A 14,287-nucleotide genomic window follows, 5' to 3' on the forward strand; every position below is an offset into this window, starting at 1 on the left:
GCAACAAACGAAAGAGAACATCAGATTTTCACACTGATGAACAAGAAATGGAATGCTCCATCATTCCTTCAAGCCAAATGAGAACTGTTCTGTCCTCAGCTTCTGAATAAAATACTTGTCACAAGATATGCCTGGTCACATTCTATTTCAGTGACGCTTACATCTCTTTTCTGTGGAGGGGAAGATGACCTAAATATGTGTCACTTATTACACAAGCAGGCTTGAACAAGCACCACAAATTATGACAGAGATCCTGCATTATCCAACATGACATAATGTAGGAAATATGTTCTCGTAGTGATGCCCCATAATGCTGCCCCCCTCCAAATGGCATCCCAACCAAATGGCATCCCAACCAATTGGCATCTGAGGTGATATAGATAAAGCCAGGATTAGGGCTATATCCCCACAGCAAGACACAAAACGGCTGTAGACTCTGAGGACCCCAGCAGCACTGATGAAATCCTTTTGGCGCCCCCCTCCCCAACCAATCACTGAAAAATACACTTTATATATACCATATATATATATATATATATATATATACACACACACACACACACACACACACACTCCATATCTATCTATACCGTATCTTTATATATACCATATCTTGGGACCTAAGAAATCATCATCATAATTAAATAATTTTGTGCATGGAATCAAAATGTGCTTTTCTATAGCACTCAATGTGTATACAGTGTTCCCTCGCTACTTTGCGGTTCGCTTATTGCGGATTCGCTGTTTTGCGGTTTTTCAATAAACTCTAAAAGACTATTATAAATCATAAAAAAATTACAATTTACAGTTTAAGGAAGGGAGGAAGGAGAAGCCAAAGGGAGAGAAAAGGAGCCCAAGTGGCAACGGGAGGAGAAGGAGGCGATTTATCAATACACAATTGGTTGATAAATACAATAGTGTATAACTACTAAAATAATGTATAAATATTAAAATAAATATAGTGTCCATATTTCATGGAATTTCACTTATTCTGGGTGGTCCTGGAACGTAACCCTTGTGATAAGTGAGGGAACACTGTATATTTAAAAGCCAAACAAATGATGCCAAGGAGGAAAAGGAAGGTAGTGGGGTGCTTCCTATTCCTCTGCGTCTGTCATTTTGTGCCCCTGTTGAAATTGTCCACGTGTTTGTGGATTTCAGTGGCTTCTCTGATTCCCCCAGGCAGGAAGAAGCCAGACTTTGAAGCTCTAAGGCCATTCAATGCTAATCAAGCTGGCCAATTGCACCATTCACACTTGCCTCAGATATGTTTTCTCCCACGCTGGACCTTCCTAGTTTCTAACTGGGAACTGATGCCCAAACCTTCTGAAGCGCCAAAGCCCATGGGCTATCTAGTCCAACCCCCTTCTGCCTTCACGCAGCAAAAGCACAAAGTCCCCCTGACAGATGGCCATTCAGCCTCAATATTAATGATAATAGTAGAGTTGGAAGAGACCCGTTGGGGCATCTAGTCCAACCCCCTTCTGCCTTCATGCAGCAAAAGCACAATCAAAACACCCCTGACAAATGGCCATCCAGCCTCAATATTAAAGATACATATATTGGGCACTGAAAAACACTCCTGAAGCACTGCTGTTTTGATGCACTGGCTGGTCACCGATCAGGGCAAGGGAGGGGGGTACTGCACGTGCCCCAGGGTGTCCTGTCTGCCTCTCACCTTCTTGGATGCTGTGCTGGAGGACGGATGCCTGCTCCGAGGAGGGGGCGGAGCTGGCATAGGAGGTCTTGGAAGCGCTGGCCTTCTGAGAAAGGAGGATGGCAGGAAGGGAGCCACCAAGGCAGCGAGGGAGGGAGGGCAAGCAGTGATGAGAAAGGGGGTGTGGCCTGGCACAAGCTTCTGCCTTCATGCACCAAAAGCATAATCAAAGCACCTCTCAATGGGGGAAAAGAGGAGGGAGGAAATAAAGGAGTTGGAAGAGGAAGAAGGGAGCAGAATGCAGAGGAAAGGGAGAATTCAAAAATAAAAAGTATCTCTGCCTCTTTCTTTACTTCCTTTACCTCCCACCCACCTGCTGCTTCCTTGAGAACATCTTGCAGGAAGAAGAGGAGGAGGAGGAAGAGGAGAGCAAGGCCGGGGGGCCAGGCGAGAGGAAAAAGCCTGCTGCTGCTTCTCCCACAGTGCATTGAATAGCCTTGCAGAGGGCTCAGCCGGGAAGGGAAGGGGGGTGGAGCCTCCTGAATGACGGACAGCCAGGGGCTGCCAGTCATTCAGGCAGCTCCTCCCCCTTCCCTTCCAGGCGCCTCAATGGCGCCCCTAGCGGATTCGGCGCCACCCGCAAATGTTTCCCCCGCGTATAGCTTCAGCCACCCCTGCCTATACCCCCCATAGGAACAGTGTGGGATCTGAGGTGCCTCTCCATGTTCCTGTTATTTCTTTTTATACCCTTTCCTTCTTAGTCTATGAAATCCCTGCTTGGAATAAATTCAGAGAAAGACTGTAGAGCTTATTTTCATTTTATAGATCAGAGAGGTCTTTAATCAGGTAAAGATCGTTTTACATTCATAACAATAGTGTAATCAAACTAATCTGCAAGGTCCTCCAAAAGTCTTTCAGTGTAACTCCTATAAAAGTGTAAAAATATTCACTCATATTACACTATGAAACATAATTTTTGTTCCTGGGTTATAAATGTCATTTCCTAATTGATTCTATCATAAAAACATGGAAGAAGTTTATTAAACGGCAAAAACTTTGTTTAAGCAAGACATCTGGCTGCAGATTTTGCTATCAATGAATATCTTGAGTCTCAACCAATACAACATAAGTTTGTGGCAGCCACAAAAATGAAGTTACTGGAGAATAACTACTTTCAAAGTAAGTACTGTACAATTATGCAGGAATAACACTTTCAAACCAGGAACAGAATATATTTTCATTTTGTTACATAGTGGTATTTAATGGATGAGGACTTGGAATGCTATCTACATTTGAACACATGGTAAGTAGATGACAATTTCATACTTGTAACTTTTGGGAACATATGTTTGCCTTTCACTGAATTCATGCATATTTTTTCATTGTTATACTAGCACTCCTGAGAGGTATATGTTTTTAGTTTCCCTTCCCCACCTTCAAAATTTTTGCATTATAAAGAAAGCACCTATTTGCTTTATGGCAGTCTTGAAACATTATGTGTCCACTCGAGCAATCACAAGACTTACCTGGCATTTTACTAGGATGTCAAAGAAGTCCTCATCTGGCTCACTGTTGCTGCTGGCCATCAAGTGGCCAAGGACAGACTGGCTGTTGTGTTGATTCAGACGAAGCCCTGGCAGGTTGCTAGCACTGGCCCGCTGGTCGTCTAGCCGCCTACTTTGAGAGCTCACAAGCAGATCCAGAAACTCATCTGTATGCGGTGAGACCATAGGAGTAGAAAAGGCTGTAAAGTAATGAGCAAAGCTAAGTATCAGCTTCGGCCTGCCTATGCAATCCAGGTACAAGTACTGATTTAACTCAGAAGTTGCAGTTCTGTACATTACATTTTTTTAATGTCCTGGATGGCGTGGAGGGCACTGTTGCCGTCAGCCTGTTCTTGTCTTGGAAACAATACCGCTGATCATCCATTCGGTTGCTCTGAAATCGGCTTAGCAAATCAAAAAACCCTTCATCTCCAGGCGCATCAGAGCAGCTTTTCTAAAAATAATAATAATAAATCATTTAGGAAAAATACAAGGAAAGCTGGCTATTAACAACGAAAATCAGGAAAAACTATTTTAATAATTCTAAGACTCATAGGGTACTGGAATGAGAGAGGGAAGAGCTAGCAAGGAAGAAGCAGAGAGCACTTGGCCAAGAAGTATGTTTAATACAATTATAGTTGTGCATTTGAGCTGCTTATTCATGCAGTATTGTTAAAAGTTAAATTCATGTACATATAACCCATTGTATACAAAGAAGTGTGCCAATGCACAGTACTATTCCAATCATAACAATCCCCTCTGAGTTTGATGGGGAAGTATTTTCTAACAAGTGTGCTTTGAATTTACACTTTTAACTCACCTGTCCAACACTGAGCCCTTTTCTTCCAAAATCAACCATATAATAATATGCCTCAAAAAGGATCTGTTGGTTGTAATTTGTAATCTATTTTGACATTCAGAGTTCTAAAACAACTCATTTTACCAATAAATACCTTTTGTGAACTTAGTCGATGATCAATAGAATTACTAGCATCCTGAAGAACTTTTGAAGTGATGTTTTTGTATTTTTTGCCTTTTAATCGATTTACAAAATGTAGTTTTGCGGAAGGTTTGGAAACTAGTTGTTTCTGTTTGGCCAATATTTCACTGTTCCAGTCCTGAACCTGGGAAACAAGGAACCATGTATATTAAGAAACTATCCAGAAGACAGTTTCCCACTGCACAAAATGCTGGCTATTTTTAATTGTGTTGCCCTGACAAATCATTGTAGCTTTCTGTAGCATACACTTTCCTCTAGTATCCAGTGTAACTTCCCTTACTATTATAGAGGGTAAAGAGTCATATTCTCAACCACGATGTTACTACATCTCCAATTAAAACTCTCTTCATTACTGAAGTACAGTAGAGTCTCACTTATCCAACACTCGCTTATCCAACGTTCTGGATTATCCAACGCATTTTTGTAGTCAATGTTTTCAATATATCGTGATATTTTGGTGCTAAATTCATAAATACAGTAATTACTACATAGCATTACTGCGTATTGAACTACTTTTTCTGCAAAATTTGTTGTCTAACATGATGTTTTGGTGCTTCATTTGTAAAATCATAACCTAATTTGATGTTTAATAGGCTTTTCCTTAATGTCTCCTTATTATCCAACATATTTGCTTATCCAACATTCTGCCAGCCCGTTTATGTTGGATAAGTGAGACTCTACTGTACTACATTCTCTGATACATATTTTTAACCACACTTTAAATGAACTGGGTTGGATTCTGCCTAGGTTATACTTAGAGAACAGCAGCTGATACCTGGTTAGCTATAATTCCAGTTGTTTCAATGGGTCTACTATGAGTATGACTAAATTTAGGTCCAATCCATTACACTAAGTAAGAAAATATGAGTCTCCTGCAGGCGAGATAAAGCGAGGTATAAATAATAATATTTTTTAAAAATCTGTTCCTGGTTTCAAAGTGTTAATTCCTGTTAAATGTGTGGTACTTACTCTGAAAGTACAGTAGTTGTTATCCTGCAGAAACTTTGTTTTGTGGCTGCCACAGACTATGTTAAATTGACTGAAATGATGAGATATTCATTGAAAAAGTACAGCAAAATGTGCTGCAGGATGTCTCTCAAAAAAACAAAGTTTTTGCAGTTTAATAAACTTTCCCATGTTTTTATGATAGAACCAATTAGGAAATGACATTTATAACCCAGGAACAAAAAAAAATGTCTTAAATCTGAAAAGTCACATACAGGTTGAGTCTCCCTTATCCCAAAATCTAAAGTATTCAAAAAACGAAACAATTTGCAACCAATCGCCCACTTCCTTCCCTTTCTTTTCTTTTCCCTGTCAGGGTTTACTAAGGAAAATCTCAGGAGGTGCTGGACATGTAACTAGTCCCTTTTTCACCTCATCCACTACAAGTAGAAAACTGTATTCATTCTAGCTTGCTTAGAACTGAACTGCAACTTTTATTTGTAAGATTTCTTTACCAACATCAAGTACTGGGAGAATGAAAAGGAGGCTAGAGAAACACACAATTTTAATTAAAGTTTGCAACACTATGTCTGGGGTAAATGCAATGAAGTTTGAGTTGGGAAAGAATGGGATTCTGCTCTGGCTATCTCAATTGCAGCTTGCCTACTAGAACAGATAAGGTAAACTGCAGCTGAGTATGTGTTAAACTGCAAAATTGGCTTGTTTAAAAAGGATAGATCTATATGGCCACAAAATGGAAATCATAAGGGGATTCGCTAAAGATCATTTTAGGTTTTGAATATCAGCAGCACTGATTAACTTATGTTCTGCTTAGATGTCATTTGCCTTCAGTGCTCACCCCAAGTATCACTTTTCATACTGCCAAGTACTCTCCCTTCCACAAAAAGAGGCAAAAATAAATATTCTAACTAATATATGCTAAACAACTACATAGCCAAACTACTAAATTGTTTCTTGCATAACAAGTATTGAATATTCTACATCAAAAAGCAGCTGCTGCTCAAAAACACAGGAGGGAATTATGCTATTGAACACAAAGATATAGTTTGCATGTACTGAATATACACAATACACTGAGCAGCAAGTAACTGCATGACAAAGTCAATATCAGATAAAAGTGTACAACAGAAAGGAAGAAGAAGAGACTATATTCTCAGGTCTTTAACAGAAATATGACTTTCAGTAATATTATATTCAAAGAGAAATTTAATATCTTGCCCAGGAAGTTTTTCTTGACGACTAAAGTTTACTGTGACAAGTTTCAACAAGCTCTCCAAATATACTTGTGTTGCAATATTTTAAAGAGATAATTGTACTAATTATAATGATTATCGTGTTATCATAAATAATTAAAATTGATCATTCTCTAATAGTTCACTGTCCCCCTAAAGAAAAGGTACACTCGGTAAGCATCTACAAAAAACAGTGTACTTAAATGCTGAGATGCATCTTTAGAACTGCAAATTAAATTCAGACTAAACTATCAAGAATAATTTTTCATTGAAAATAAGAACAACTAAGTTTGAACCAATGCTATGAATAGTTTTTACAATCCAGTTTCTTGCATATATACAAGGCACAAACCTTCTCGGGTGTCAACTTCATAAGCTCCATGTTTTCCATACTATGGCGACGTCCAATCCGTGGTCTAGTGCCTTGAAAGAGTTATAGCAGAGTTATTATTTCTCAAGATCACTAAGATCCAACTGCCATTCTGTTGATAATATGAACTACATTAGAATTTTTAATATGTAAATTCAAATTCATGTTAAAAAGCACAGAAGAGTTCACTAACAGGCTACCAGGACCTCAAGCAAAAAGTGCAATATATTCAGTGTTTTCAGAATCCATGCCCCTGACAGTTAACAAGCTTATCATATCATAATTTAACCAATGAGTGCCTTTATTTATCTATTGTGAATTTTAGACCCTTCATGTTCCAGAGAAGGCAAAATGGGCTATCAAAATTGGACTGTAGGAACCATTTTCCATTTTCTGACTGCGATTACAAAAAGAGGCCAGAATGTAAAGTGTGTACAAAATAGTATGGCTACACCCCAAATCCAAGAGCCGCTGCCTCTTGTTAACGAAGAGCCGTTTGTGAACAACAAAAAGAACAACACTCATCCACTTCTCTGCACAGTAGTTTATGAGTTGCCTGAGCTAACCTCAACATTTCTCCAACAATGAAATAAGGCAGAACATAGGAGTCAAGAAATGGTTTTTAAATGTATTCAAATACTTACTTTGTTTATATTTTATTGTTTTGAGTATACTTTATCATAGAGTTAGAATAATGTTTATGTTAAATTAATTTTACTTTTATTTTAAATCAGTTCGATCTTACCATGACTGTCTTTGATAAGCTGTCTCTGATGATAACATTTTTTGTTGAGTTGTGTTATACTTCATTTTACTTAACTGCTAGATCTAAACAATCTAAACTTTATTTTAATTAAACATTGGGTGACACGCATATGACATCATGAGTGGATACATAGGAAAATATCTGGGTATTCTAGTACTATTAGAAGAGCACCATTTTCTGGGGAACCAAGGAAAGGCTACCCTATTTTCTCTAATCAGATCTCTACTGGGGCACACATCACAGATTTCAACAAGAGCTGCAAAGCAAACTATATTTTGGTTTGTTTAGCTCGCCCAGCTATTGGGAAAAGTCAAGTGACAAGAAGTAGCAAGGATTCTTGAGAATTCAACAAGGCAGATTCATCTGTAATCACACTTAGTGGGGCTGAGTTTTGTTTAATTGGACTGAAGATTTAATTAAGAGGAATCTTGCATTTTACTGAAGGTACAAATCCCCTGGAAGCACACACTTACCACAGAAGCTACTATCTGGGAAATTATTTTCTGTCATCACTGAATTGTTTGTGCTGAAGCTTAGACCAAGCACCATCTGGAGATCTGAGAGGTTAAGCTTAGCTGTTAGTTCTCCAGTTTTATCCCCCACCTGCAACCAAAAGCATTTATGCATTATGTAGCTATGCTAAACAGCTATCATATACATTATCCACAAATCCCTGTATCAAGGTTTTACAATTGAAATTTTCAAGTATTTGGTATTTTAGAGATAGTAAAAGCATAATGTGAGCTCCACACCAATTGTGATGAAATTCTGGAGCAAAGAGAATAGTAAATTAGAAGTTGGTTTTTATTGTGAATTATAATTCTTGGATGACAGAATGAGCAACCTTCACTCATGGAGTTATCCCCCCCCCCCCATCAGCATCTCAAGGAGTCCTACAAACATTCTAATTTACAAAGCCTTGCCACTAAGATGTTCAGAAAGCTACCTAATACTGAACTAGCAGGCAAAAAGGTAATGAAAAATGAGTATGAGGGAGACTGAACTCAACATTTTTAACTGAATTAGGACTTTCGACTCTTGCCTCGGGATGCTGGCATAAGTGATAAATCCATGAGTGTGGATAACTTAGGCAGTCATCCGGAGAATAACCATTTTACAATTATACTTTGTTCTGTTTCTGTGCAATACTGCATCTTTTATTTTCAGAGAGAACACTTTGTTCATCAGTTCTTATGTAAACAACAGACAACCATTAGTCACAACTGTAACTCACACATTTCCAATTACATTTCTTTGCATACTGTGCACAAATATAGAAGACAATGTACCAGGACCTTCAAAAGTGCACACATAACCAAAACAAGAGAATGATGCCCAGCTGCTCCTATGCTTTTGCCCACTTCTAACATCACTATAAGCAAAATGTAGGAGCCATTTCACATCCTGATGTAGTTCTTTCAACAATATATGTAAGTGATCTGTTCCAGAGATGTACATACTTTTTCTTTCCTTTTGAGATCAAGGGCACAGAGCAATGAAGCCATGTATACATACCTCCCTTGAAATGTCTAAGTGTTTTTCTGCATAATGCATAGCTTGATCGTGGTTCCCAAGTGCTGTGTATGCATTTCCTAAACTCCAGCAGGCCCTTCCTTCACCAATTCTGAAAAATAGTTCAACGGTGTCACACTTATGAAAATACTTCAGATTCTAACTGCTGAAATCAGCAACAACTCATTCCTACATTCTGGGAACTACTGCACATCTCTTTCCATGATGGAACTATAAGGTCCTATGAGAAAATTCAATAACATGATTATGTGTTCTGCCATTTATGGCCATTTTAAGGAGGAGCAATGGAAGTGAAGAGAAGTAATTGTATTAACAGTGCCTCTCATGTGACTTAAGGATCCTCAATTAAGCTAAAGCATCATGAGAAATAGCTACACACAGAAGTATTTGTGCACTTAGTTAATGGCGACAATCTCCCACTTCCAGCATGAGAAAGCATGAGGCTGAGTGCCACTATGAACTATGCATGCAAAATAAATGTATATTGGTTACTGAAATATTTTCAACAGACCCACTCCCCCCACTTCAAAAGATTTGTACTACAAGGACGCTGGGTTCATATATACCTTGAGAAGCAGTTCCCCTCCCATAGGACAAATTCCTGCTAAAAATGGAATTCCTGTTGTTCAAGATGCTACTTCCAAAGTAGTTTAATTGGATTTTGCAACACAAATGGAAAAGAGTCAAATGTCCCATTGGTCAAATTTAGATTTTTGGCATGCCAAAGTAACTATTTTTTTCCCTGACAATATGAAGTAGGCAATTCCATGGGATTATTTTACACCCAAAATAAACCTGCCATGTTAGTTATACAGCGACAGACTTACCTGTCGTTCAGTTCTTCAGCAATTGCCAAGTGCTTTAGATGATAATCAATAGCCTTTTCATAGTCCTGGAGTAAAGTATATGTATTTCCAAGGCTATAGCAAGCTTGTGCTTCTACGGCCCTGTCTGAGAGCTGCCTGGCAAGCTGCAGGGTCCTCCTAAAGAAAAAACAGATATAACCTCTACAATATCATCAATATATTGTTGCAAATGCATAAGGCCCTCCATTTTTAATTCAGTTGCATTAAAATTAATCTATAGAAAGTTATGTTGCATATGCTTTTTAAAAAGCTAGAATCTGCTTTAAAAGACAACCTTACCTACAAAATAAAAAATGTACAGCAGAAGTTCACAATAAAGGCTGCAAATCATTATACTATGTAACAGAATTTTTGTTTTTGTTTCTGTTTTGAAAGTTTCTTGTTTATTTGTGTGGTACTGATTTGAAAGTCCTTATACCCCGGAAACTTTGCTTTTGTGGCTGCCACAAACTATGTGGAATTGGTTGAGACCCTATGAGATATTAATTTAAAATTATAGCAAAATGTGGTACAGAATGACCCACATAAAATGATGTTTTTGCAGTTTAATAAACCTTTTCCATGTTTTTATGACAGAACCAATTAGGAAATGTTATTTACAACTCAGGAACAAAAATTGTGTTGCATAGTATTATTAGAAAGTAATGTGGATACATAGTTAATCTTGTAAATGAAAATAATTACATTATTTGTGAAGGTCACAACTGAAACATTATTATTTAATAAACTAACTTGTAGTATTCAGCTGCTGTTTCAAACTCTCCAAGGAAAATATAAGCATTTCCAAGATTACTGTAGGCTCTTCTTTCTGCAGCTCTATCTCCAAATTCTTTTGCAATTAAAAGACGCTGCAAAACAAAATTCTCTTGTTAAACTTTCAGGGAGATGAATACGTACAATACAATTACATCTGGATACCCTTATTTGTGTAATCCTGCCTCAAAAAAATATGCAGAGCATCTTGAGATGATCCCTACAAGAATTTATGCCAAAACTTGGTGTTTCAGAGAAACAGTGGACTGTAAAGGCATGGCATGCATTGCCAGGCATCTGAGGGCACCTGATTTGTTTTTATTACTTAGCGAAAGTATTTATTTAGAGTATTTATAGCCTGCCCTCCAGCCAAAAAGCCCGCCCCCAACGTAACTAATGATTAAGTTGATAGTTTTGTGCCCACTCTCTCAGATTCTATATAAGATACAACACATAAGACAAAGGCAGTGGGAGAAGCAATAAAGTCCAGCCGATCAGAGGACTGAGCAAAGGCTGTGAAGCGATCACTGGAGGAGGGCCTCTCATAAGCTACTAGGCCAAAGCATAGTGTAACCTGGGAGAAAACTAATATTTGCTCCACTAAGAATAACAGACTACAAACTGCATTTCTAAATGGTAGATACATACTATAGTCTCCTGAGAAGCACTAACGTATACTTTGCTTGTACCTGTTCATGAGCAATGACAGCACTCCTGAAGTTCCCCAGAAGATAATGGGTATTGCCCAGGTTTCCATATGCACGCCCCTGTGCAGCTCTATCTCCCAGTTCTGTCACTATGTTCAGGTTCTCCCTATTTAACAGGGAAAAGGGAAAAACAGATATGAAGTTTGTTTGGCAAGACTATACAACTGATAGGACAATTATGAATGTTCCTGGTATTATGAGGGAAAAACACTTCTATTTGATGAGAGCGCCTTTACGGCTATGATATATAACAAACTTGCCAAGCCCCTTATGAATGTGGAAGCACAACATCTTGTTACAAGGGCCCTGATTTAGATACCAAGATGTGGCACAATCTGAACACACACTAAAGCTGCATTGATCACCCAAACCTCTCAGAAGCAGCAGGAAAAATGCTCTATTCCTAAGTCACAAATGCTAAATGCCTTGGAGTGCAAAAGGTAAACTGAAGATAATATTAGAGCACTTTTGTTAATGTTTTGCTTTCTGCTATGTTTATCTTCTGTAGAAATCATTCACACTAGTGCTTCTCAGGCTATCTGATGCGAGGGACCAACAATTATTTTTCTCTAGTGTGCCAGGGACCAGTGCCATATTTGTGCTAATTGGCTACAATTGTTTCTCTTTTCTGGGAAACTGCCAGGAAGCAGCCCATGGCTCACTGCACAGCAATGACTTACACAGCACTAGTCTTCATGTTTACAACCAGGTAATACTATCCACTGGAGACTCTACCAGAGAGGGAGAAATGCACACAAAAGCTGTTGTACATACACAAGAGACCTTTGGCCTTATAGGCAACTGGTAGTCCCTCTGTAGAAGAGGTGATTCATGGAAATGGAATAGTTTCAGCCTTTATATGGCCCCTTCTACACAGCCATATAATACAGATTATCAAATCAGATAATCCAGCTTATCTGCTTTGAATTGGATTATGAGTCTACACTACCATATAATCCAGGTCAAAGCAGATAACCTGGACTTTATATGGTAGTGTAGAAGTGGTCTATATGGTGACTATTGAGGAAAAATAGGTTCTTAGTGACTTCTCCATGGCAAAAGATGTTTCCATAAACACACTACCCTGGAAAAGAATACATTTAGAAAACAGTTTCAGTGTCATCAGCCAAGCCTACTTAAACACACTGCTAAAGAAAGTTTAATTGCTATTTTGGCTTTATTACGTTCTTAAAATTGGATTTTATTATTTTTCTTCTTTCATTAACTTATAACCATTATTGAAAACGAGATATGTGTAAGTAAACTGAAGCAAAACTCAGACAAAAACAATGGCCAATAGATTTCAATCTCCTGAAGCTGAGAAATTTATGTGACTGCTTGCTGTACTGACCAGAAACACTTTCCCATCTATGGAAAAAGCTGCGCACCCTTCTTCCCAGCTGGTGAAACATTCTGTGTTATGCTTTTGCAACTTCAAAACAAGGCTTCTGTAATTATTAACTATCCCTTAAAAACTGGTCAGGAGCAGCAAACAACTGAACAACTTTCTCCATTCACAGTGCTATTTTCTGAGAACTTGTTTGGCATGGACATTTATGGCTGATGTTACAATTCGCTGATAGTTCTAACCCTGGAAATTCAACCACTGTATTTCATTGACAAATATTAAGCTGCTATTGTAATTGGAGAGATAAAGGAAAAAGTATGAACTAGTGCAACCTTTGTCTATTGCATTTTAGAAAAAATTGTGATTTGGCTTTAATGAAATTTTAATCCAACCATGCTGACTCAGAAAAAAATAGAAATTCAGTTTTATAATTTTTTAGCAAACACATTTCAAAAAGAAATGAGGCAATATTTTAACAAATGTATATTTTACATATTTTAAATTACATTAAAAATCAATTTTAAAAATTATAACTTACTCATAATACTCAGCAGCTTTCTGCAATGCCTCTTTAACATCTTCAGGGAACTCTCCTGGATCATGCGTACCTGCACAGGCCACACTCTTACCCTTGGAGTGATACACATTCCCAAGGTTATAAAGTGCTCTTGCTTCTCCAACCTGTCAAACATACAAAAGTATGCTGAAAATGAATTTCAGATAATTGGCTTTTGAACACTTTGAGATAAAAATAGCTACATGCATAACAAAAGACATGAAGACACTGTCTAATATAAAATCATTGCACCTGCAAGCCTGAGTGGACCACGGTCATGTACAAAAATTCCACTGGCTTCATAAAAGTCAAAGGATTTTCAGAATCTGAGACCAGGCCTGCTTTAAATTAAAACAGATCAGTATTCCTCTCAATGACCCTCAGTGGCCCCTATATCCAAGTACCTACATCTTTGCTAAAGAACATCAACATCTGCAATCTAAAGACAGTATTAACATTCACACGCACAAGGGAATTACTTGACCCGTTGTGGCTCTCTCAGTATTTTATTGTCAAATGGCTATTCCATTTACTCTAGCATATAATTCCATTCTCTCTGTCATGAGCTGATACCAAATACCAAATTCTAGTTCTTATTACATAGCTTGCATTTTCTTGATTTAGAAAGTATCCAGAGTAAGTCTCACAGCACATTTATTTTTCTAACTATAAGTCACTTTCCACAGCATATCATGCACAATGTTTCATAAAGCTTGGGTGCTCTTTGCCAGAAATCAAGTATTTGATGTCTACTCAAACAAGTGTTTTCTCTGTAGAGTGTTGGCTGTTTGCCCAAGCTGAAAAGTAACAAAAAGAGAAAGACCACATATCCTGTCCAGTTCATTTTCTAAAGGTCTGTGGTAAGAGAGAGGGAAAAAATACGGATACTCGAACATGTGAGCTAACACTGCTGCAGTCTCCTAGACAATCTGTTTAGCCTAAGTTTTCACATCAATGGAACAAAACCAGCATTATTCTACTACCTGCAC

General features: G+C 38.0%; 1 protein-coding gene across 5 annotated transcripts in view; it reads right to left on the bottom strand.

Annotated features, from left to right (window-relative positions):
* The window catches only part of gpsm2 (G protein signaling modulator 2), a 44,853-nt gene that overhangs the window by 797 nt on the left and 29,769 nt on the right, over positions 1–14,287 (bottom strand). For 4 of the 5 annotated variants that reach the window (XM_008115039.3, XM_008115038.3, XM_003223597.4 and 1 more), the window contains 10 exons: positions 13,281–13,423; positions 11,377–11,500; positions 10,667–10,782; positions 9,896–10,051; positions 9,051–9,159; positions 8,009–8,138; positions 6,752–6,822; positions 4,155–4,325; positions 3,502–3,655; positions 3,184–3,401 (listed from right to left, as the gene is read on the bottom strand). In XM_008115039.3, the coding sequence (XP_008113246.1) occupies positions 3,184–3,401; positions 3,502–3,655; positions 4,155–4,325; positions 6,752–6,822; positions 8,009–8,138; positions 9,051–9,159; positions 9,896–10,051; positions 10,667–10,782; positions 11,377–11,500; positions 13,281–13,423 (1,392 nt within the window). The remainder of the gene's footprint in view (positions 1–3,183; positions 3,402–3,501; positions 3,656–4,154; positions 4,326–6,751; positions 6,823–8,008; positions 8,139–9,050; positions 9,160–9,895; positions 10,052–10,666; positions 10,783–11,376; positions 11,501–13,280; positions 13,424–14,287) is intronic. The other variant, XM_016995209.2, reaches the window with a different exon arrangement.

The sequence above is a fragment of the Anolis carolinensis genome, chromosome 4 (assembly GCF_035594765.1).
Source record: "Anolis carolinensis isolate JA03-04 chromosome 4, rAnoCar3.1.pri, whole genome shotgun sequence".
In the NCBI taxonomy this organism is placed as follows: domain Eukaryota; kingdom Metazoa; phylum Chordata; class Lepidosauria; order Squamata; family Dactyloidae; genus Anolis; species Anolis carolinensis.